This window comes from Benincasa hispida, chromosome 8 (genome assembly GCF_027475165.1).
Source record: "Benincasa hispida cultivar pf3 chromosome 8, pf3_genome.v1.1, whole genome shotgun sequence".
Classification (NCBI taxonomy): domain Eukaryota; kingdom Viridiplantae; phylum Streptophyta; class Magnoliopsida; order Cucurbitales; family Cucurbitaceae; genus Benincasa; species Benincasa hispida.
Genome location: NC_143485.1, coordinates 21637556 through 21662227, shown reverse-complemented (window position 1 = coordinate 21662227; position 24672 = coordinate 21637556). Strand labels below are relative to the sequence as shown.

At 36.4% G+C, this 24672-nt stretch overlaps 1 protein-coding gene across 2 annotated transcripts; it reads right to left on the bottom strand.

Annotated features, from left to right (window-relative positions):
• Positions 1-359: 359 nt before the first annotated feature.
• On the bottom strand, positions 360-24284 carry LOC120083067 (E3 UFM1-protein ligase-like protein). 2 transcript variants are annotated; one of them, XR_016531265.1, is made up of 20 exons: positions 23921-24284; positions 23218-23529; positions 22870-23136; positions 22274-22321; positions 10764-10829; positions 10564-10667; positions 9515-9608; positions 9375-9431; positions 8195-8633; positions 7952-8106; positions 7713-7778; positions 7554-7622; positions 7365-7457; positions 7134-7199; positions 6075-6297; positions 5922-5985; positions 5477-5554; positions 5321-5383; positions 2052-2144; positions 360-737 (listed from the first exon to the last, which is right to left on the bottom strand). XR_016531265.1 is itself a non-coding variant. In XM_039038596.2 (20 exons), the coding sequence occupies exons 1-20, from the start codon at positions 24092-24094 to the stop codon at positions 645-647; spliced, it is 2448 nt and encodes an 815-aa protein (XP_038894524.1). In that variant the 5' UTR covers positions 24095-24284; the 3' UTR covers positions 360-644. The 2 variants fall into 2 exon arrangements, 1 of the variants encoding a protein (XP_038894524.1); XM_039038596.2 differs by having other exon boundaries at positions 6075-6121.
• Between the last annotated feature and the right edge of the window lie 388 nt (positions 24285-24672).

The following is a 24672-nucleotide window of genomic DNA, read 5'->3' as shown; positions in this document are numbered from 1 at the left end:
TTTAATTGCTACACTCACAAAAATTTAGGAGTACAAATTGATATTCACCCAATATAAACTTTTCCAATGATACAATTTTTATAAAATTCACATTTACAACTATAACACCTGCAAACTCCACTACGTACTTTAATTTGAGTAACACCATCGAAATTTATAAGCTTCTAAAGAAGAGTATGATTTCATCTATTTACTCACACGAAAGTATACCAGTGGCAACTGCTAACTGCCCCCAAAATACAGAAATTTTTGGCATTCTATTACAGACAGATTAATATGAAGAAACTTGGTTAAAAACAAGAAATACGATCACCTATTAGCCTATTAAATTCAAAATTAGACCAACGCCATAGATGATATTGTTTAAAATGCTATGGTGTTATTATTTATAGCGGTTTCTTTTATCAAACAAGTGAGCGAGTGATCAACCACATTTTTAAGGCCAATTCCAATAATTTCTCGACTTTATCATACACGTAAAACATACCGTCGGTCATCCTAAAATTATGTCAAAGGAGTTCTGATATCATTAGACGATGTGTTGCTACCCAATGTGATTCTGTTTCCAAGGGTATTAGGTTAGAGAACTTACTGAAAATTTGCAATATAGGATACCACAAGACACCATCGATCGTATGATGTAATTAGGTAGATGAAACCAACCCTTTAAGTGCTGGGATTTGACTCTCCAAAAACTCCCTTTTGGTCAATATTCTGTCAGATGAACAGTCGTCTTCCTGAAAGATTACATGTATAGCAACACTGATTAGTGTATTCTTTAGCAATTTCTAACGCCCAGGTTAAAAGAAATGAAAAGGCTTCCTGTTTTGAGAACATGAAAAAAGATAAACTGAAAAGATTATTGAACTATATATATATAAATATATATTTTTTGAGAAGATAATTGAATCTTAATATTATTTCTACAAAATTATTCATCAAATTGCATAAAATTATTCACTAAATTGTATAGTTTTAGCGACACAAGATCAGGAACACACCACCATGGTTAGGAAAAAAATACAAAAACAAAACCAAATTTACGTATTATTTAAGGTATGTTTGATAACAAATTTCTATGTTCTACTAAAATGTCATGTCCTTCACAATCATTTTGTATTTAGGATTTTTTAAGTATTTTAAGATTGACATACGTTTGGCGTGCTAAGATCCAAAGTCGAGAGGGAAACAGCCCAGATCGTACGCTAAGGTCCCTAAGCAATCACTTAGTGAAAAAGGAAGTAATTTCTATAAATGTATTTATTTTTATTTTAGAAATAATAAATATATTACAATTTGCTGGGAAGGTTGACAGTGAGTGAAAGAGTGAGCATAGAGAAAAAGTATGTGAAAAAAAAAAAATGCACCGAGTAGTGAGGAAAAAATAATTTAAATGAGAATAAAGAAATAGAAGTTAAACAGAACTTGAAATTATATATAACGTAGAAGCTCTTTTTTTCTCTCCGTTGACAAGTATATAAGTGCATAGAGAGTATGAAACAAACATTTGATATTTGAAAATTAAGCTTATAAATTGTTAGAAAGTAGATAACAAAACAAAGAAACTTATAGGTGGATTGAAAATAGTGTTAACATTTCAAAAACCAAAAATAAAAAACAAATGGTTATCAAGTAAGGCCTTAAAAATTGTTTTTGGGATTTGGCTATAAATTCAAGTATGAACTTATGAAAGATGAAAACTATTGTAAAGAAGTTGGGAGAAAACAGGTATAATTTTCAAAAACCAAATAGTTATCAAATCAGATAATTTTCCTCTCTTTCCTTTTCATTTGACAAGTATGGTTTGACTTTATGGTAAAATAAAATGAACAAAGAATTATAGACCTCTAACACTAATGTAACTAGCATGTATCCAGCTAGATTTGGATTGTCAGGAGGCTTACTACATGTTGGATAAAAACACATTAGTAAATCTTAAGACTTCAGTCTTCCTAGTTCACAATGGCAGTTTCTTGTTCTCTTTGCTCAAGTCTAGACATATAGGGTCAAAATGCTAAATCAATAATCTGAGAAGGAAAAATACTACTTACATCACCGACAGCAGCTGAAATAAGAGACAGCAGGGTCACTGTTGCAGTTTGGTAATCTGATAAGATCTTGAATGCCGAATCATCCAGTTTATCCTGAAAATTAGCACATAACTTCAGAGAGGGGAAGCCTTAGCAGTCCCAAATGAAATTAATGATTCAATCTATGCATGTGGAAGACCCCTAGTTATGGAAATAGTAGTTTTATTAGTAAAATATTAGTATGGCTATTAGAAGGGGTATATTAGTAAATAGGTAGTAAATTTGTTAGAGCTTTTAGTTATAAATAGAGGGAGTGGATTGGGAGAAAGGTTTGAAGAATTTTATGGGATTTCCTTTAAGAAATTCTGGGAGAGAGTTGCCCTCTCAAAAGGCTATGGTATATTGTAGTTTCTTCGTTGATATCGTAATACAAATCTATCTTTTAGTGTTCTTTGTCATTCATTGTTATTCTTGAGTGTTCTTGTTAGGTGGTATCCTAACAGCATGATAACAGATTAACCTAGCCGGCTAGTCTATCAAAAAGTGAAGGTTTCACGAGTCAACAGCAAGTATGAACTGAACATAAAGTCATATATTTACAAACCAAATACTTTGGAAGATGTTGAAAGCAGCAGCTGAGCTGACAGTCTGAATAATAAGCTGGATATTTTTTGTTCGTTCTCTCTCCAAATGTACTGGAATTTGCATTGGAAGATGCAGAGCATCGTTGAGCAATCACTAATAATCATGCTCTTCTGATTTTTTTTTCCATGCCATAATTTGCCTTTGTAACAAATTATTTTGTCCATCATTGACCGAGTATTATTAATTAAAGGTAAGCTTTATCTCTCTCTCCTTTTGCGAGAAATAATTTATATGAAATAGAAAGGGAGAAGAATTTTTAGCAGGATTATGATAGAATCTCTCCAGTTAGAAACTAAATTAGAAAGACTGAAAGCTTCAATCAAAAGGATGCATGTGTTTTCACCAATATAAAGTTAAAAAAAGATCAAATCCAATAAGCTATTAAAAGATGAAGATTTGTCACTGAATATTCATCCATTCTGTTCAAGCCCAAGAATCTAAAGAAAGGATCGATCGAGAGCAATCCAAAGAGTCTACTTGTCATCTTTGGAAACGGGTGTCCCACAAAAATCAAAGAGAGGAGATCAACTGATGTTTCCAGGTCTAACCATAAACCACCCAAAACTCTCCAAAATAGTATTACATTACTTTTGAGCAAATCAGGAAGTACTAAAGAGGTGGCAATGAGACTCAGATCGAGTTTTGCACATAACACACCAAGGAGAAGAAAGAGAAATATAACAAGGGTTTTTTAAGGCAACCCGTTGTGTTTACGCCACCATGACTAAGCTACCATAAAAAAGCTTAGATTATCTTACGATAATTGTCCTTCCAAACACTATAAACAGAGGATTGTTTTCCCTTCCCCTAATCTGGAGCAACTACTCCAAAAGCTGTGTATTTGGATGGATCAAGAGGCCAACTTCAAGAGGCCTTACTCGAATTTAAAGTGATTAAAGATAAATGTAGACAGTGTGAGTTATTCTGAAATTTCCACTTCATTAAGATGAAGTCAAAGCCCAAGGTTCCAAGCCTGATTTTCTTTCAGAGTTCCACATGCTAGTCACTGAGTTACTAGGAATAGTGGATAAGAAAAAAAGGGGTTAACAAAGCGAAGCAAGAGCAGCGCCTCGAGACCAGGTATCATGCCAAAAAAGAGTGCATTGCCGTTGACCATCACCAATGACAAGAACAGCATGACTCCTAACCAAAGTATTCAGTGATGAAATGGATCTCCAAGGAGCTTTGGTTGAATCAGGAGTAGAAGAAATAGGTCACTGATAGTTGGCAAGGGTTGGATAATATTTTGCTTAAGCAATTTTCCTCCAAAGAGCTTGTTCCGCACAGAGGTAATGCCAAATCCATTTGGCTAATAATGCTGAATTTATGTGCTTAAGACTACCAATTCCCAGACCACCCATTTGGAGGGTTAACTGGGTATTTTCTCAATTGACACTGTGCATACTACCATCAACCTTTGCACCTTCCTAGAAAAATTCTTTGAAGGACTTTTCAATCAACTTGGCTACCTTACAAGGTAATTTGAATAAAGCAAGTAAAGTGGCATACTAGAGAGAATTGATTGAATATAGGCATGTCTACCTCCTTTGGAAATAAGAGAGTAATTCTAAGTCCAACAGCACAGTTTATGTTGCATTTTCTCCAAAATATTAATAAAAGGAAAGCTAGTCTTCTCAGCAAATTCATGCTGAGAAGAATTCCCTCAAATTCAGTCAAAATTATTTGAAGAGAGCATCTACGACTCCTTGAGGATTACATGCTAGCTAACATGGAGTAGCGGAAGGAAATAAAGAAAAAAAACTATAGCTCTATTTCCAAAATTCATTTTGTTTGGATGAAATTCGGTCTTTAGTCTAAATGTAGTGCTTAATAAAAAAGCCCAACAAGATTTGTTTCCCTCATCCCAGCCCAGGGTTTGTGCCTTCTGTCCCTTCCCTCCTCTTTTTTTTTTTTTTTTTTTGGTTATTTTTCCTTTTTTTCCTTTTGTTTTTTTGTTTTTTTGTTCAGTCTAAAAAAGATCAGAGTTTCCTAAAAATGAAAAAGCCAAACAAGTATTGTTTTCAAAACTAGTTCAAAAGCTTGAGTCTAGTCTAGAATTCTAGCCGCCTCACATCAGTACTTGTTGATATTGCTCTCAACCAAACCTACAAAATTGCAGCAACTAATTTGAAAATATTAAGTACGGAGATAAAAACCTATGCTCTAACATAATGATTGAAGAAAGATTTTTAAACCTATATGGACCAATTACTTGTATTGTAGTCACTTTATCCTATCTTTTGCATGTGTCGCATGACCAAGAGGAAAGATCTCAAATCTACCTCTCGAAAGTGTAATTCCAGTAGTTAAATCAACTTATTCCCCATTTTCAGTCATAAAAAACTTGCTTTTCATAGCCCTAACACTAAGTTCTGCAAACAGTAGTTCTTGCAGCAAGGCCCAACAGCATGAATAGCTAAATATAGTGACATTTTGGTTTCCATGAGTACAACAGGAAATTCTTGCTATCTTGTCTATAAATCGGACTCTAAGTTTCTTACCCAATGAACATATGAGCACAATAATTTTCTATTTCATTTCCACAAGCACAATTACTCTGATAAAAAAAAATAGATAACAGCTGGATATTCTACGAACCAGGCAACAAATTTATCATTTTTTAATCAATTTTTACGAAAACATACCTTCAAGCGAGAAATAGCAACAGAGATTGCCCTTCCAGGAGCTTGAAGAGCTTTATGATGAATCTATTCAAAAGAAAACCAGATCAACAAGCCGAAGAGCAAAGAGATTTATGTGAACAATTAGTTTAATTCATTTTATAGTCAAGCTTAACGAACCTGTATGTAAAGAAGAGAAACAACTTTGGGTAGAAGAGCAATTGGATCCATTTCAGCAGAAACTTGAGATGTCAACTCCTGACCATTGAAAAACAAAAAAGAAGAAAAAAAATAGTGATTGAGGAAGAGTGTCGAATGAGAACTCATTTTAACAACTTTATTATAAATAATCTACAGTTGCCTTTTTTACCTTAGCTGTTAGGTCTTTATGATTGTTATAATTCCAGATAGTAAGATGTAATATTCTTTCCTTAATATAGACTTCTTTCCTAAATTGAAATTTTAAGTCCTAGTTACTTAAGAACCAATGTTGTACATTTGTATTATGAAAGAAATCGTTATTTGGAAAGAAAAAAACTGAGTAAAATGATAAAATCTCGTAGTAATGGGAGTCCAAAAGTCTCAAACTTTGGAACAATAAAATCAGACTTACAGAATATCTTACCTTACGATATGAATGCAGAAGAGTCCTCTCCAATTTCTTGTCAAGTTTTTTCAAGATCAATCCACTGAACCAAATGCAGATTCATATGCTCAGCAAAGTGTGGTAATGACTACGTTCTTATGGAGGTAAATACTAAATAAATACAAAGGCTACCTCTCTTCTACTAAATCCCCCAGTGCACTTATGAAGGTCTCCACCCGCTGTTAAATAGAACACTAAAACTCTGGGTCATAACATTCACATACATTGTCCTTCCAAATTATTAATTAGTACTTAGATGCTAGAACACAGATACACCAGCTTCTTCAATAGATAAGTTGCATTAAACAGGTACGCTATATCTACAACGAGTACAGTTGCTGGAATCAATACTATGCTGAAAAGCCAAAATAATGATTTCAGAAAACCAAACAAGTGGCAACTTTAGCGATAAAGGAATAAAGCTTTAGTGCTGCAGGAAGAAACTTAGAAAAAAAAACATGTTAATTTATCTTTTCAAATAAAATAAATATGGTTGTAAAATTTATTCATTTTGAAAAGGCATAAAATACAAAATCCAACTTAAGTTGAACTGAATATTCAGTTTATGTACTAAATGAAGTTTTCCAATTAAATCAAGTACAACAAAATGAACATACCTGATTGAAAATGAAGTTTATAATTTGATTTAATTCTTAAAAAAGAATGAAAAGAAATGGTATCGCATTGTTCTCTAACAAACAAACAAATGTGAGTGAAAAAAGTGACAGTGATGTTAGACAACAATAGAAAATTTTGTTGAGATTTAATGTTCAATTTCAGAGTTCACAGATGTTGGCAGGTGGCTGTCGAAATCTAGGAACAGAAGATAAGACAAGATGGAAAAAAGGAAATAAAAAGACAGACAAGGACTTTAGTAATCAGTATTCTTTGATGAGAAACTATACTTTCATTGAGAAAGAGCGAAAGAATACAAGGAACATTTAAAACAAAAAAACAAAAAAGAAAAACAAAAAATGCAAAAAAATGCAAAAACAAAAAGACAGAGAGACAGACCATGTGGAAGAAGAAATATGACAAATTATCTAACAAAAAATTTTCCAAAGTATTGAAAATCATTCTCAATTTCTCAACAATAGGTTTTTATTTTATTTTGTTTTGCTTTATTTCAAATAAAAAATAATAATATACATGTCACAACGACCATTATCTTCTTGGCAATCAATCACTTACCTTCCCTTCCAAAGCTTCAGCTGCAGTGACAGCCTTATTTGATAGAGATCCAGGAAAGCTCTTAGCCTAAAAAGCACAGGTACATAATTACGACTCTAAACATATTGTTTCATGAAAACAAGCTCAAGTGTCTTAGATGTTTTAAAAGAAAGAAAGAACATGATAATCTGTCCTTTTTTTTTCTTTTCCAAATTGTTATATCATGATTCATGTAAAGGTTTTTGTTCATACAATTGTAGTTCTTTCTCCTGTATTAAGTGAGACTGATTCAGAATTCTGCAATTCTGCAACTTCTATTCCATTCTTCAACTTTTTGTACAAGTCCTACATTAGAAATCCACAGCACAAAGAAAATACTAATTATTATCTCATCAATCACTCTGGATCCAATTAAAGTATTAAAAGAGTTTATAACTTTACCAAGTTATGAAAAAGCATATCCACGATTGGTGCAGCTGTTGTTCTTAACAAATGCCGGTGCAAAATGACCTGTAAAAGCATTATCAATATCCCTTTTGTGATCATACCCAGTTCACATTCACATCTCTTATAAAATTATTTACCAAACTTTTTACTTACAGAAATTGACTGGTCATCTTCAAATAAATCTAAAGCTTTTTCGTACAGCTGCAAATTTAAGAAAGGCTGCATGGAAAAATGCAAGCTTACGCTTAACATACAATTTTCTTCTGTGTAGGTTTTCAATAATATATCACAAACTTCACAAACTTATTACCCGTTAAAAACAGAATGAATGCAAAGTTGAAATCAAATATTCATATGATACCACCAACATAGGGCAATATAACTGTATTTACCTCGTCAAGTTTCTGTTGGGTATTGTCAAGTAAGCGTTTCATTTTTTCTGCATTTTCCGTAAATAGTGCCTTCCTTCTCTCCTTCCATGAATTGTTCAGCATAGGTCTAAGATGATTTACCAAAGGTTGGAGGATTATTGCAGGATCATCTATGCCTAATATAATTTGGTATGTCAGAACAAGTACCAAAATGAAAGCAAAATACTACAAAATTTTGAGTTCCACTGAAAACAAATTTCAAACCATGTTCCTCAAGATCAGGTATCAGCGTCTTGATCTTCTCAATAACCCATTCTTCGGTAGGGTAATTAATATTGTTCTCTTTTGCTTTAACTGATTCCTTTTTACCCCCTGCTTTAGTCTCTGCCACTTGCACATTGGATGTAGCCTTAGCTTTCCTCTGGTTTTTCTTGGATTTCATTGAAGTTTCGTGGTCATCTAGAGCACCATCGGCAGCTATAGATTGAGTATTTCCAAATGATTTACCCTTCTTTTTCTTTGACTTTTTCTCCACGATCTCTCCAGTTTTACCAATATCATTTCCCGTTTCAATTGACTCAGCAGACATGCTTGGATCATTTCCAAATTTACTACTGCTCAGTGAATCTACAGAAGAAATGCCAGTAGAAGATCCTGGGACATTTATGGTCTCCATCTCCTTCTCCATGCGACCATATAGATCCTGGTATGAAGATACAAGATTGTGTAATATACCAATTTAAACAAATAAGTAAAAGAATGGAACTAAGTTCAAGAGTTCTTTCAATGTTCCATACTAGTTTTATGTTACTTTTTAAGAGTCATTTATCCATCATCTTCTAGGAAATTTGACCACAAATTTCACATAATTTGGGGATGTGGCTACAAATGCAAACTCCTTAATTTTCAGAGAAGAGAGATAAGAGACAAAGGAAAGAATATAGGTCAAGTTAAAGTCCGATGACGAGATCTACAATGCAACGCTCAAATCATTCAAAATGGTTGATAAAGTTTGTTCAACAATCAACCTCCGAAGCTATCATGTAACAACCACAAACCTTACTCACCCTCCAAAGTCCCCAAGCACTTTTCCAGCATGGTATAATCTAGCAATCCTGGCAAGACTAGTTAACTGATTGTAAACTAGTACAGAACTAACATCTTTTTTTATTATTATTTATTTATTTATTTATTAGATAAGAAACATTTCATCGATTAATGAAGAATGGAAGAACTCCAAAAGTCATTAGGCAATTACAAGAAACATTTCCAATTGGAGACTAAATAAGACAAGCTAAAATGATTAAAAGGGTGTTTATCCCTGCACCAATAAAAAGCAACTAACATCTAGTAATGAATTACAACTCAAATTAAGATGGAAGGAATCCGTAGATTCTTTTTATGAAACTGAAGGACAACAAAATTATAAAAGAAAAAGCCATACCTTGATAAAAATATTGCTGAATATAAATGAATCTCCAAATATGAGAGCTTTATTAGACTGCAAAGCAAGAGAAACATAACAATCTTATAGTTCTCCATGTTGTTAAATGAGCAATAACACAACTTCACAATTATGCTCACCTTTAGAGCTACCTGAACAGATGGGCAAGATAACAAAATTTTAGAAGCATCTTGGGGCTCAAATGACGAAGGAAGTACAAGAAGAGAATTGGTCCTGCACCATTAGAAAACACATGTAAGGAAAACTGTTAGGTATCTGTTCCCTGCACTCAGTAAAACCTAACACAACCAAGACAAATAACAGAGCACAAGCTCTGATGTAGATATAATGATATATGGAAAAAGGCTTGTATTGCCAGTACAAAAAGGGAAATGAAAAAGTACTCGATCTTCACACAAGGACGTAGATCAATGTAGAAGAGAAAGAAAACAATCGATACCAGCCAATTCGAGAGGGCTGTTAGACTCTCCTTCCCCAAAAAGCTATTTCAGCCTTTTACTAAAATCCCTCCTTCCTGCAACCTTCCTTATTTAGTTATATAGCTTCATGGTGGTCCCTCCTCACTGTCATCCTACCTTCCTACAGCCTCATGGTGGTCCCTTCTCATGGTTATTTCCCCCCATTACACTATTATTCTCTTCTTCATTTAGGATCTTAGGTACAATTCACTTTCTACCCTTTCTCTTATATGTATTTATAATTGGAGGTCTAACAAAAACATGCACATAACTGTTTACATAAAAGGTAAATTAATCATTAAGAAAGAGTTATAAATAAAGGAAAATCTATTGTAAGACATTCCTATCAAGTTCCTTTCAGCCCTTGGGTATTTATAGGTCTAAATAATGTTTTAAAATGAAATTAGTTCCAAATATTTATTTTTTTTTAACATCCATGAGTGCCCGGTCTAGCTTATGCGTGCCTTGACTAATCTCCTAGGACAACCCATCTGACCCGACAATATTTGGGTGTCAAGGAAACTCATAAGAAATTAATCCCTAGGTAGATAGCCAGCATGGATTGAACCCTTGACCTCTTAGTCATTTATTGAGACTATGTCTCCTTTTTTACCACTAGGCCAACCCATGATGGTTTCCAAATATTTATGAACAACAAATACAAAAGACAAGTTAACTATATTACAAATCTACAACAAGATAAGCCTTACCAGCTACCACGCTCAAGGATATCTTCAACGGTAGAATCCAACATTTCAATTATTGAAGGATGAATGAATGTAGTGCTTAAAGGTATTCCATCAGGATATCTGGACTAGAATGAGGAAAGATCTCTATCATAAGTTTATGATGTAAGCACAGAAATTCCATTATTTTAAAACACAAACTCAAGATAAAAGAAATTAAATACCTGCAAGAACTGAATGGGGTTGGGAATCCCCAGTTTTCGCAGAAAATCATAGCTTATAACAGAATTCTGCATTAAATTATAAAATAACATAAATGAGCATATAGTATTACTGAGGAAAAATATTTCCCAAAGCTCTCATAAGCCCCAACTTCTCCAAGTTTTGAGTTATAGGCACAATTAAATCTTGCAAAAGTGTAACTAATAGGCTCTAGCATAAAATGAGAGGAAGTACATTTTTTGTTTTTGGATAAGAGATGAAAAAAATCCCTTTCCATATGGATTTGGAGGGAGAAGATGAAAGCAGAAAGAAAGATAGTAGAAAATTTAGGCAAAATATTAATAAGAACTCACCTAATACATAAGATAGTATATGTATTATGCACTTTTTTTTATAAGAAACATCAAAGCAGTATATTCCAAAAAGGGGCAAGGTACAACCTAAGGGCCGGGGTAGAGGAACCTCCCTAGAGATCAATAGATTATAATTGGAAAATAATTTAGTATGAAACAATATCCACAAAGAAGCTGAATTTCGTAGAAAATTACAAAAATATCAAACTGTAAGGATTTATCTTCAAAGGTTTTTGCATTCCTTTCTTTCCAAGGATGCCATAGGAGGGCTCTAAAAACATAGCTCCCCACCACCTTGGCTTTTCCTTTTAAATTCCAGCCATTCATTCCCTCCCAAAGCCAGTCATCCACCTTCTTGAGAAATCCCCAGGAGCCCCTCCAGAAAATTCCACGCCTGAGTGGTAAAAACACAATGAAGAAACAAATGGTCGATTGATTCACTTCCTCCTAAACACAGCCTACACCTTCACGAGGAAAGAGACCAACCTCTTTATTTTCTTTGCAATCTATCATCAATAATTAGACTTTTGAAGGCCACCAACCAAAGAAAAACTTTGACACTCTTGGCATTAGTTCTTCCAAAACGAACTAATTAGGTTCGAATCAAAAGTGGGAATTTTATAAGAAAGAGACTGAAAAGCCATCTACATGAATAACTTCCAGATACCTCTAAGGACCATAAAATTTTGTCCATTCCTTCCCCCAGCTGCACGACATTATGTCTATCTACCAAAGCTACCCAACTATTTAACTCTCTCAAAAAGAGCTCTTCAAAGGCCCATTCCAAGCTAGTCTATCATTATCCCAACAATCCTAAATGGAGGCCTCTTTTTTGTGAGAGACAACAAACAGGTCAGGGAATTTCTCCTTCAGAGGTTTTGATCCACACTAATGTCTTCCCAAAAGCAAATGGTTTTCCCACAATTCATCTTGAAATTTTCTCTTTTTTTTTTCTTTAAAAAAAAAAAATTAAATATAAAAAGAAAAGAAAGAAAGGAAGAAGATAGTTCTTAGCAATGTCCACCACGAACTATTTCTGCTTTTCTTTTTAAACTCAACAGTTGCCCAACCAAAAGGGGCCTCCCATAAATACTAGCAATAACCCTTTTGCATAATGGATTTGCTTTGCCTGAATCTCCACAGTCATTTGGTGAGAAAGAGGGGTTGCAGTGTGTTAGAGGCCCGACCCCCAACCCTCCAAGGGGAATAGGCAAGGTTGTTTACTCCCAGTTAACAAGATTGCTTCCCGGTTTGTACATACCACCAACTCAGAAAAAAATTCTAAGAATTTTCTTCAGCACATGAATGACCAACTTCGAGGACCTTAGAAGAAAGAAAAGATAAATTGGTAAGCTATTCAGAACTGATTGCACAAGAGCCACTCTCCCTCCTTTAGACAAATTCAAACCTCTCCAAACATCCAACTGCCTTGGTGAATCAACGGATCCCAAAAAGATTTTCTGCGGTGATTCCAGCCTAAAGGAATACCAAGGTAATTAATTGGAAAAGCTTCCATTTTACATTAAAACGCTTCGACCTATTGTTCAACTTCCTCCTTACCCATATTGAAACCCATAGGTGAGATTTTAGCCACATTCAACGTCGGACAAGAACCATCCCAAAAAATATGCAAAATATCCCACCAATTTCTCAAAAGAGAAGTCTCATCTGGGTAAAAAACCACTGTATTATCATTTATCAGCATACTGAAGAATGATAACTTCAGTGTTTTTCACGACAATAAAACCCTTCAAAATCCTTTTCTCAAGACAAAATTGAATTGTTAGACTAAGAGTATCTCCAATAATGGTGAAAAGAAAGGGAGATCAATCTCCCTGCCTCAGACCCCTAGAAGTTGAAAATTTCACCTCGGTCTTCCATTGAACAAAATGAAGTTGGTGGACTTTGAACAACCCCTAATCCATTTTCTCCAAGTTCTACCAAAGGCTTTCAATTTCAGAACCGCATCAAGGAAATTTCGGCTAACCTTATCATAAGCCTTCTCTAAATCAAGCTTTAGGACAAAGTTAGAAGCTTTTCAATCTTCTACCATCTCTGCAGCCGCCACCAAGATAGCATCCAATATTTGTCTGCCTTTCACAAAGACAACCTGACAATCACTTATTGTATTAGAAAGGGTTTTTTTAGGTCTTTCAGCAAGAACTTTAGCTGTATATGCTATGATTTTATACGAAGGGGAGATCAAGCTTATGGGTCGAAAGTCACTGACTCTCGGGACAATCTTCTTCTTAGGGGTTTTTTTTTCTTTTCAGAAACAAACTTTCATTATCAAAAGATTGGTTACAAAAAGAGAGGGATATGAGATATCCCCACACCCCAAATTGTTACAAAAAAAGAAGCCCAACTGATGACAATTTGAGATAGACTATAATTACAAAAAAAAATTAGATTAATAGGCCAAGAAGAAGCACAAAGAATGACAGGATCCGGGATCCCAAAACACCTCCCCATTGGACTCATAGTTGTTGAAGATTCTTGAATTCCTTTCAAACCAAAGTCTCAAAAGAAGAGCAAAGACCCCACTAGACCAAAGAATCTTTGCTTGCCCTTCAAAGGGCATACCACCAAAAAACTAAAAAAGGGCCTCCGACGCTTAATGTTGTTAGCTCATTTATTTTTTTAAAAAAAGGAAACGGTTCATTATATTAATATATAGAGAAGAGCTAAGGCTCATAGTACAAGAGAGTTATACAATGAGCAAAACGGAAATACAAGTGCTTCTAAAAGGATCAGGAGGTGCACCCGGACGTCTTAACTAGGTTGACACTCCCTTAGCACCCTCATCACTTCCAATTCAAACCTATAACTGGGAAAGACAATAAGAAGATTACAAAATGAGGGAACAATAACCGTAGTAAAATCGAAAATAAAGATCTAAAAACAAAGCCAACACAGTGGCCTAAAATTTATGGAAATAAATAAAAAGTTCAAAGAAGAGGGGGGGGGGGGGGAGAGAGAAAGCTGGAACATGAGTAATGCTGAAATCTGGCAGTGATTAATGCTGTCCGAAGGGGGGGTGAAGATGAAGGCCCCCCAGTTGAGATTGAAATTTGAAAGACTATAGGGAAGGAAGGGATCGGAGAGGATGCACCAAGAGGAGGCTTGACGGCGGGCGGCTTCAAAACGGTCTTGGCATCTAATAGCTTTGTTATGGAGGTCTGCCAAGAGGGCTTTTATTGCATTACACCATAGCAGACGGGTGGAGTTGTGGAGATTAGGGCCGGCTAGGAGCTGTAACACATTGCTTTTGAAATCATTGCACAAGGTCCATGAAAAGTTGAAAAAACACAGCAGTTTTTTCCAGCACCAATCTGAATAAGGGCAAGTAAAGAAGAGGTGAAGGGAGTCCTCACTGTGTTGGAGACAGAGGGCAAGCTGAGGGAGAAAGGGAGGATGCTGGTTGTTTTCTTTGAAGAACTTCAGCTATATTCAGCTGACCGAAAAGCATAATCCAAATGAGAATGTTGACTCTTCTTGGACTCGTTGTTTTCCAAATAGCCGAGAAGAGGGGCTTTTCCAAGGGGAGAATGGTGTTTGTATACTTTAAGGGATTTAACGGTGTAGAGGCCAATGGTTGAGATGGACCACACTCTTTTATCAAAAGAGTGAGAAGGACTTCTACTTACAATTTTTTCCAACAAGTCTTGGAAGGCCAACACTTCTTCATCTTTGAGCAACCTTCGGAAGGTGATGGACCAAGAAGCTATACTACTGTCCCAATGATCAGCAACTGAACCATTGGGAAGTATGGTGATTCTGAATAAGCTTGGATAAAGGGTGCTGAAAGGGGAAGATCCTTCCCAAGTGTCTAACCAGAAAGCAATTCGGCTGCCATTATCAAGCTTGAAAGTGGCCAAAGATTCTACCTTAAGCCAAGTCTTTGAGATGCTAATCCATAGACTTTTCAAGCTTCTACCACCTTTTCCTGCTGTATGCCAATCAAATGCATCTTTACCATGAATACTTCTTATAATTTTGCCCTAAAGAGAGTTTTCCTCATTGAAAAATCTCCATCCCCATTTAGCAAGGAGTGTTGTATTCATAGATCTGAAACCACCAAGGCCTAGACCACCATCTGCTATAGGTTTTTTAACCAATTCCCATTTAACCAAGTGATTTTGCTTGCTGCCCTTGTTGCCTTCCCAAAAGAAGCTTCGTATTATCCTTTCCATTTTAGATACTACTCCTTCGGGCATGAGGAAGATGGCCAAGTAATGAATTGGAAGGTTTGAGAGGACTGAAGTGCATAGAGTGGCTCTTCCTCCCCTAGATAGATTAAATCTCTTCCACTTGTCAAGTTTAGCTTGTACTTTGTCTAGGACCGGCTGCCAAAAGGAGGCTTTTTTCGGGTAACCCCCTAGAGGCAACCCTAGATAATAAAAAGGAAGATGGTCAGCCGTACAATTCAAAGATGTTGCTGTATTAAAGAGGTCACTATCGTCCACATTGATGCCATAGAGGGTTGATTTATCCCAATTTACCTTCTGCCCTGAACACCATTCAAAGAACTCCAATATATGTTTAAGTTTTAAAAGCATAGAACTATCATATTTGCAAAACAGTAAGGTATCATCCGCGAATTGGAGTATGGAGACTTGAACTTGCTCTTTACCTACTATAAAAAACCTTCAATAATGTCGGATTGGTTGAGTCTGGAAATTAAAGCACTCAATACTTCGCTGACTAGAAGATAAAGGAAAGGGGAGAGGGGATCACCTTGCCTTAGCCCTCTTGAAGCAACCACTCTTCCCCTTGGTCTCCCATTAATGAAGATCGAGTAAAGTGGGTTTTTGACACATCCCATGATCCATTCTATCCATTTCTGATTGAAATTCTTGGACCGTAACACTTTTTCTAGAAAATCCCAATTAACTCGGTCAAATGCTTTCTCCATATCAAGTTTAAGGATCCTTCCCTTCTTCTTTTTTGTATACTCTTCAACAGATTCATTGGCTATAAGGATGGGATCCAAAATTTGTCTTCCTTCTATGAATGCATTGGGAGGGAGCAATAATGTTGGGCATAATCCCTTTCAATCTCTCAGCTAGCACCTTAGCAATGACTTTGTATATTAAGGAGGTTAAGCTAATGGGTCTGTAATCACTGACCTTAATTGCTACTTTCTTCTTTTGGATCAAACATATGAAGTTGTCCTTTATGCAAGCATTGATCTTACCATTCTTGTAGAAGTCATCAAAGGTATCTTGGAAGCTTGACTTTAGAAGAGACCAAAATTTTAGCAAGAATTCTGAAGTGAAGCCATCGGGGCCTGGAGCTTTGCTTTTCCCAATTAACTCGGTCAAATGCTTTCTCCATATCAAGTTTAAGGATCCTTCCCTTCTTCTTTTTTGTATACTCTCCAACAAATTCATTGGCTATAAGGATGGGATCCAAAATTTGTCTTCCTTCTATGAATGCATTGGGAGGGAGCAATAATGTTGGGCATAATCCCTTTCAATCTCTCAGCTAGCACCTTAGCAATGACTTTGTATATTAAGGAGGTTAAGCTAATGGGTCTGTAATCACTGACCTTAATTGCTACTTTCTTCTTTTGGATCAAACATATGAAGTTGTTCTTTATGCAAGCATTGATCTTACCATTCTTGTAGAAGTCATCAAAGGTATCTTGGAAGCTTGACTTTAGAAGAGACCAAAATTTCAGCAAGAATTCTGAAGTGAAGCCATCGGGGCCTGGAGCTTTGCTTTTGCCAAGGGCTTTTATAGCTGAGAAGATTTCTGTGGCTGAAAAATTAGTTTGCAAGAAAAGATTCTAATTCAAATTCACACAAGACCAATCTAAGTTTATTGGAAGATGCCTCTGCCCTGGGGATTTTAGAAAAAGACTGCTGTAATAATTGATTATTAGGCTTTCAATTTCTGCACTCGACTTTGTTGGCACTCCTTGCTCATCAACTAACTCATTTATAAAGTTTTTCCTCTTTTTTGCTACCAAGAATCTATGGAAAAAGCTTGTATTCTCATCTCCTTGCTTGAGCCAATTTAACTTGTTTTTCTGTAATAGGTTGATTTCTTCCCGCCTATATAAGGCCATAAGTTCTGATTTTGATGAAGACCGAACTGCATAGTCACTGCTGGAAAGGGGGGAAATCTCAGCAAGAGTGTCCCATTTTTCAATTTCTGCTAGCAGCCTCTCCTCTTTCTTTTTTAGTTCTTCCTTATTGCTGTAATGCCACACCTTTACTGCTGTTTTGACTTCTTTCAGCTTCTGATTTAGTACAAATCCAGCCCATCCATGCGCTTTACTGTCAAACCATGCTTTCTCTATAATTTGGATGCACTCTTTGTTGAGTAACCAACTATTGCAAAACTTGAAAGATGAGGGACCCCAGCTGAAAGAACCGGCTTCTAGTAAAATTGCGTAGTGATCTGAAAAAATTCGGGCCGGTCTATTAAGGATCCTGAAACAGTGACACCTTCCCTTGACCAAGTGAAGTTCCCATTACTCAACCGAATTTCCATGAGTTTTGCTTGCTCAATGAACTTATTAAATTTTCTCATACCTCTAGTGCTTCGACCCAAGGGGAATCTCTCATGTGCCCATCTTATTGATATTAAAATCACCACCCATGCACCATGCCTCTTCACAATAAGCTACCAAGGAAAGTAGTTCTTCCCACATAAATTTTCTTTCTTTGTAGTCGGTTGGCCCATATACCTTAGTGACCCAACAAATCTTTTTACAAAAAGTGGTACATTTTATTGAAAGGGAGTAACCACCTTTGAGGGTTTCTAATACCGAAATCATATTTGTGTCCCACATTGTCAACAATCCGCCAGAAGCACCAAAAGATTCAACAAAATCCCATCCGACATCTTTGGAACTCCAAATAGATTTAATAAAACTTGCATCAAAATTTTCTTTTTTGGATTCTTGAACTAGCACTATTGAGGGGTTAATTTTCTTTAGGAATCGTTTAAGGACCAGCCTTTTATTACTATCTTTGAGGCCTCTTGTATTCCAGGATACTATCTTCATCTTTTTCGAAATCAGGGTTCAGGGCCAACCAAAATTCAATCCAGAATTAGGTTGCAATTAGTGACTATACTCAATAGATGTGTTGGGAGGTCAGAAGGGGTTGATGGGGGGTTGGGTGGGTAGGACTAAGGGCTTTTACCTAAAAAATAATGTCCTCCTCTGTTTGAAACAGAGTATTTTGGTCAACAAGCAAGGATGCTTCTGTTTTTGGCTCTTCTTGATCTCTTGAATTGTTGATCCAATCAGTTTCCTTACTACTAATACTGAAAGGGAAGTCAAGAGGGCTATCCTTCTCTTTGATTACTGAAGCTTCTGGGGGAAAATTGGGAGTTCCTTTTAGGAATGGCCCCTCCAGGTTGGATGGGAGGAGAGAAATTTGACTTTCTGACCTTGTAAAAAGAGGGTGTTCTGGAAATGAAGGATTCCTGGCTTCTTGGAGCTAACCAGACACTGATTTGGGGGTGAAGCCAAGGCTTTTGGAATGTTCCTTTAGATACTTTCTTTTGATAAAATGCTTGGGAAAAGTTTTGAAGAGGCAAGAGGGGTGGCGTGCTCTATGCAGCCGCTTATGGTTTGCTTTGTAGGGTTTAGGAGGTGGTTTAGTACTAAAGGGAGGAGGAGGCTTGTGGGACGCATAGGCAGAGGAATCGGCTGCTCTGTTAGGACGGGGGGGGGGGGGGGGTGGGGTTGGTTTAAAAGGGGGAGATATGGTTATGTGCTGAGGCAGGGGACGGGAGAAGAAAAAGGCTTGAAGGTCGCTTGGGTTTCGGATGTGGTTAAGGCATGCTCAGAAGAGGAAGAGGCTGAAGGGAGCACCACATTGCAAGGGAAAAATAACTTTGTTTTCTTTTTTCTTTTTGGCGCGAGTGTCTTTTCAGTTTCAAAAAGGGAGAGGTCAGCTGGGAATCCCTTCTCTTTCTTCTTAATGGCAGAAGGCGAGTTAAAGTCGGGCCGTGGAACACGAGGGGCCTTAGTACTAACACTAGGTGCCTTCGCTGGTGGTGCATTTAAGTCAGAAGACTTTTCAACTTCCTTTAGTTTAAAAAAATTCCTCTCGGAGGACTGCAGCTACAAGGCAGGGGAGGGGGACTTTTCAACTTCCATCCTTGATAGATTTCCCTCGTCAGGGCTTAAAAGGGCGGTTTAACTCCTCTTTCAAGGATGAAGACTTTTGAAATTCTGGGTTATTACTAATTAAACCCAAAGGTGGTGACTTTTCGTCTTCCCCTGATTCTCCCCTATTGAAATTCAAAGTCTGTGGCTTATGGAACTCCTTCTTTTCCGCTCTTGCATTTGGACTTCTTGAGAACTTTGGCTTGGACTTGGTTGACAATAGGAAAGACCAATCGGATAAATCAATTAAATCAATTTGGGAAGTGACACCTTCATCCTTCAGGACTTCTTGTATTCGAACTAAATCTATTGGGTTGGAGAAGTCCTTAAACAGAACTTTAAAAGGTAGTTTTGTAGGCTGATGACAGCAAGTAATATCACCAAAATTTAAGTAAAAACTTCCACGAATTTCATCCTTAATTTCAATGGTGGCTGGCATGAATCTACATAGATTTTTCCTGACTTGAATTTTAGCTTCTAAACAGCTGATGAGATTAAGAGTTTCTGAAGCAATTGCAGTTAGTCCACCAAAATAAGCCCAATTGCTCAAAGGCACTTCTACACCAATAATCTAGGGGAAGATTTTTTATTGCAATCCATCCCCCATAACCTTGCATTACTGAGGGTCTTCCATGACTAAGGGGATTCCATTTTTCCAGTAGAAGATGAAAAGGGCCATACTTAATCCATTTGCCCTGTATTGGCACTTTTTCGGTGAGGTCTCCTTGGCTGAGTTTGACGAGGGCCTTGTCTGCAAACAGAGGGTTGATGACAACGTTGGTGCCTAGACACTTCGTTCTTTGGCAATTTCCTTCCACCCATTTGATGCAAGAAGTCTTGAAATAATCCATAAATTACTAAAATCTTCAGGCAAAACATCACAATTCTTCTTCGTCCAGAAAGAGCGGTTACTTTGATTCTTTGAGGGTGGAACAGGGGAAGGTGAAAGGGGAGAAGTTAAGGGGAGCAGGGAGCTTCTAAAGGTTCGGAAGAGGAATTACCACAAGAGGGGAGAGCAGGACTGTTACTACTGGCCGGCCTCTGAATAGGGGAGGGACAAAGTGAAGGAGAACTAACTTGGAAATCAGGGGGTGCTCTGAAATTTTGGATGCAGCCTTCGATCACATCCTTAAAATCTTGCCAACCTGCTTTTTCAATGCCGAATGGGACATAGATATTCTTTCTTCCTCCTGTGATTGGCCAAACAGCACATTCTACAAACCATTTCTCCTTTGCACGAAATTTGGCCAGCCTTATGAAGCTTTGATCAACTCTTTCCTTTAATAAGAAGAATTCAAAGGTGGAACCATATAGAAGTACGAAAACTCTCAAAGAGCCATTTAGTTGAGGTTAAGGAGAGAAGAATGGACTGTCCTTTCTTTAAATATTTTAAAAGGAAGTCGGATCCTTCTTGCCCCATAAGGAAGGTGTGGTCAAGGATGCGGCAGGATTTAAAGGCCATGGCTGGAAACAGGGCAAAAACAGGGTACAAAAGAAGAACGGGAGGAGGGAAGGGGCTGGAGGGTGAGCAAAAGGAAGAGGGTGAGGGAGGCGGTCAAAGGGAAGGAAGGCATGGGAGGGCATGATGAGCTCCGGTGGGGTGGTCGGAAAGGAGGGCACGGGGGGAGGGAGAAAGGGAGGAGAGAGGGGAGAGCATTTTTTCTTTTTATTTCGGCAACCCTGGTTGTTAGCTCATTTATTGATGATGTCATTTTCAAAAAATTCATGGAACACTTAGATTAAGTCAGCCTTCAAATTTTTCCAATTTCTTTTTTTATAAACTCCCATGTCATCCCATCTAGACCAGGGGATTTGAGGATGCCCATTTCTTTGATCGCTTAACGGATATCTTCCTCTTCAAAGGAACTCTCCAAACTCACCGCTTGATCCCAATCAATCCCATCCACCGTAAACTAAGGCCCATTATCTGTCTTATATAAATTCTGGTAGAAACCATTAATCTTTTTTTCTACTTCTTTTTCAAAGGATAACAACTCCACAGACTCGCTTTCAAGAGTAGCAATAAAGGCTCAACTTTTCATTGCCAAAAACCATCTATGAAAAAAGGAGGTGTTTTCATCCCTCTCTTTTAGCCTTTTTATCTTACACTTTTGCCTCAAAATCCACTGCTCGCTAATGGTTAACTTCGGCAAAGAAGCTTTTAACCTTGTTTTTTCATCAATTACCTTAGGTGAAATAAGCCATTGCTCTTCAACTTCAACAATATGCACGATCTGCTGAAGAATATTATGCTTCATATCAATCACATTCCTAAAAGATTCTTTGTTCCGCTTCACAATACTAATAATGTAATATAGAACTTCAAACCCTTCAGTTTTTCCATGAGTTTGATGTGAGAGAGCAAAGCATTTAAGTACCACATTGGTCATCCCATTCTAACCGATGTGGGACAAAGGTAGCCCATATTACATTGGTTCCTAACATTTGTATCCTGCCCACTCATTTGCATTTTGCCTGGCCCACCAAATCATAACCTTCCTTCTAAAGTTCGTGGTCATTACAGCGCCCATATTATAAAATAACCTACCTTTTTATCTAAAATCTAAATAATATTAGGATACTAGGACTGACTATAATATATGTATATAAGTTACAAAGATTTAATGTATATTCTGTGATGTGCAAGGTTAGGCACTCGACTGACCATAAAATATATATAACCTCCATGCATGTGTTTTATTATTAAGAATGACAAACATATAAATAGCATAAAATTACCAAAAAGAGAAGGAAAAATAAAGGCTTCCACTTCAAAGCTAAAAGAGATTATAAAATAGTTAACTAATTGACCAGTTGACCTAAACTAAGGAGAGTAATTAAAGAAATTCATATAGAAGCAGGATGAAAATCAAATATTTACGCAAGCTTCATATTTAAGAGTATCATAAAGGAAGTCCATGTTTCCTTTCAAATGAATTGATACACAAAATTGATTCTAGAAATGAGAAAGAAATTCATACTCATAATTCCACAACATAAATACAGTAGAATAATAAGAGCTCTGTACCTGTGAGAAGAAAGAATCTATGGATTCTTTTTGAGCAATGGAAAATATCTGCATTATAATTCCACATTAACCAAACAACTGCATTAGATTTTCAAATATAGATGAGGAACTGAAGAAATCTATATATGACTACTGCCGTATCTATTCTCTTATAAACCCAGATTCTTTCTTTTTCATCTCCTTTCTTGCCAACTACTTTAGTTTTTTTTCCCCCCATTGTAATTAAAAATAACTACCATGATTAGCAGACAATCAGCTAGCACATGCTTTTCTCATGAAAAAATATGAAGATAACTGAACTGCAAATAAGCATTCGATAAAAAAAAATGGGGATTTTGAAAAATAGAAAAATAAGGGAAACTATTTATACAAAATAGCAAAATTTTAATCTTTTTTTATAGAGGCCGATAGAAGTCTATCGGTGTCTATCAATGATAAAATTTATAGAAGTCTATCACCAATAGACGCTGATAGAAGTCTATCAGTGTTTATTATTTATTTTTTTTTTTTTTTTTGTTATTTCTGTAACATTTTTTTATCTATGAAAATTTCCCATAAAAAACGCAAATGTACAAATTGAAAGTCAAATTGCATACATTTGGTGTCCAATGAACACCAGCGCGAAGTGATCCAAGAATCTCATTTTCCTTGACAATTGCATTAAAAAGGGACTGGAAAAATGAACCATCAACAGCTATGCCACTAGCTCCGTCAATGCCTTGCAAGATTTGCTGTAAAGAGCTCCATATGACAGTTAAATTTGTCGGAACAGTAATAGCTCTGGTGGCACCACGAACCATGGCAGAAACTCGTGCAACATATGCTGGGGTATATAGCTGACCACCTTCGAGCCTACCTTTTACCTAAATTCACAAAACCACAGGGAATTTTTTTTTTACTTTTATCCTAAATTTGGCTGATCATAATAGCAGAACAGAAATTACCAGCGTCCCAAGCCGTTGATCCAACATCGATGCAAGCAATTCAGAACCAACTTGCAACTCTGCAGCAATTTCAGCCAAAGCAATTTGACTAGACTCCTGAAGCCGCTCATTTATTTCTTCCGCCACAGAATCCCAATAAGATTGAGATATTATTTCCCCTTGAATCAATGTAAGTCGTGGATCATCTGATATAATCTGTTCAGCTTGCTTCTCGATATAGTATAGATCCACACCAATAGTATCCGCAAGATCTATCAAAGAAATGCGTCCTAACTTCTCAATCTCAGCCAATATTTCACGCCGCAGGTGCTCCTATTTTGTACTAAAAGCCATTAGAACAAAAGAAGTTGCAGTCCAAAATGAACTAGAATTGAGTTGCGATAATCTCTCCTTCCAGCTAAAAGAAATTACACAAGAAATTTGAAGATTTCCATTTCAGCAAAACACATTGTTCAAAACCTAATATATCCCAAGTCGATACTGGCATATATCCCACATTTCAAGAAGTAAGCTTCTTACGAAGAGGGAGCAAAATCAGACCAAGCAGCTTCAAAATGTACAATTTGGACAAGTTAACGAAATTTCAATTGCATTCATCAGTTTAACATAATCAGATATATCTGTAATAAAATTGTTTGCATTATGCGATTAACAAGTGTATGATTGAATAAAATTATATGCGATTAGAGAAACATAGTCGTACAGGAGTGATATATTCTTTGCCGGTGACGGTGTGGAGGAGCTCGAAATCGAGGATACGAAGCTCTTGAAGCTTTTGGACCAATTCCACAACGTTTCTTTCCGATAGTCGAATGCTTGATTTGGCTTGTTGCGCAAATTCGAACTGTCTCTGAAGCTCTAGCAATTCATCGTCCATGTTGCCGTTGGGATCACAGAGCGCGCAAGAAACAGAGCCAAAGCACACATACAAATCGACTTCGACGAAGGAACTGAAATCGAATTTTGTTTTCTTAGATGGATACTTGTTTGGAAATTGGAATTGGGATACTTTTTCAATATTTTTAATTAATTAAAAATGATTTTCTTGTTTTTTAAGGTTTAATATTAATTTGGTCGCATGATAGTACTTGAAAAATATTATTCTATAACTTTTAATTTTATTTTTCTGAATATAACAAAAATATAATGATTACAAGATTATGTCATTTGACACCATCATAACGAAGCCGCAGGTCCATATCCAAGTATCGTTGGAGCTTCAAGTCACAGGTCCATAAGGTCTCATTGGTAGCTCAATGGATTTAAGTTGAAAATCAGTTTTTGGGTGTTCAAATTGACAAGAGGGAGTTTGATTATATATGATAATGATTAAACTGGTCGATTATATATGATATAGTTGACATGATGTATGAGATACATTAATTGGATGAAAATGAGATATATATGATTTATATCTAGTGAAGGAGAAAAGAATTATGGTTTATATGTTGCATA

Coding starts and splice junctions, on each gene's coding strand:
- LOC120083067 (XM_039038596.2), bottom strand. CDS start 24,094: ATGGACGATGAATTGCTAGAGCTTCAGAGACAGTTCGAATTTGCGCAA. Junction 5,555..5,921: donor TTCTGCATTCATATCGTAAG/GTAAGATATTCT, acceptor TTCAATGGTCAG/GAGTTGACATCTCAAGTTTC. Junction 738..2,051: donor TTTCAGCTGCTGTCGGTGAT/GTAAGTAGTATT, acceptor GTAATCTTTCAG/GAAGACGACTGTTCATCTGA.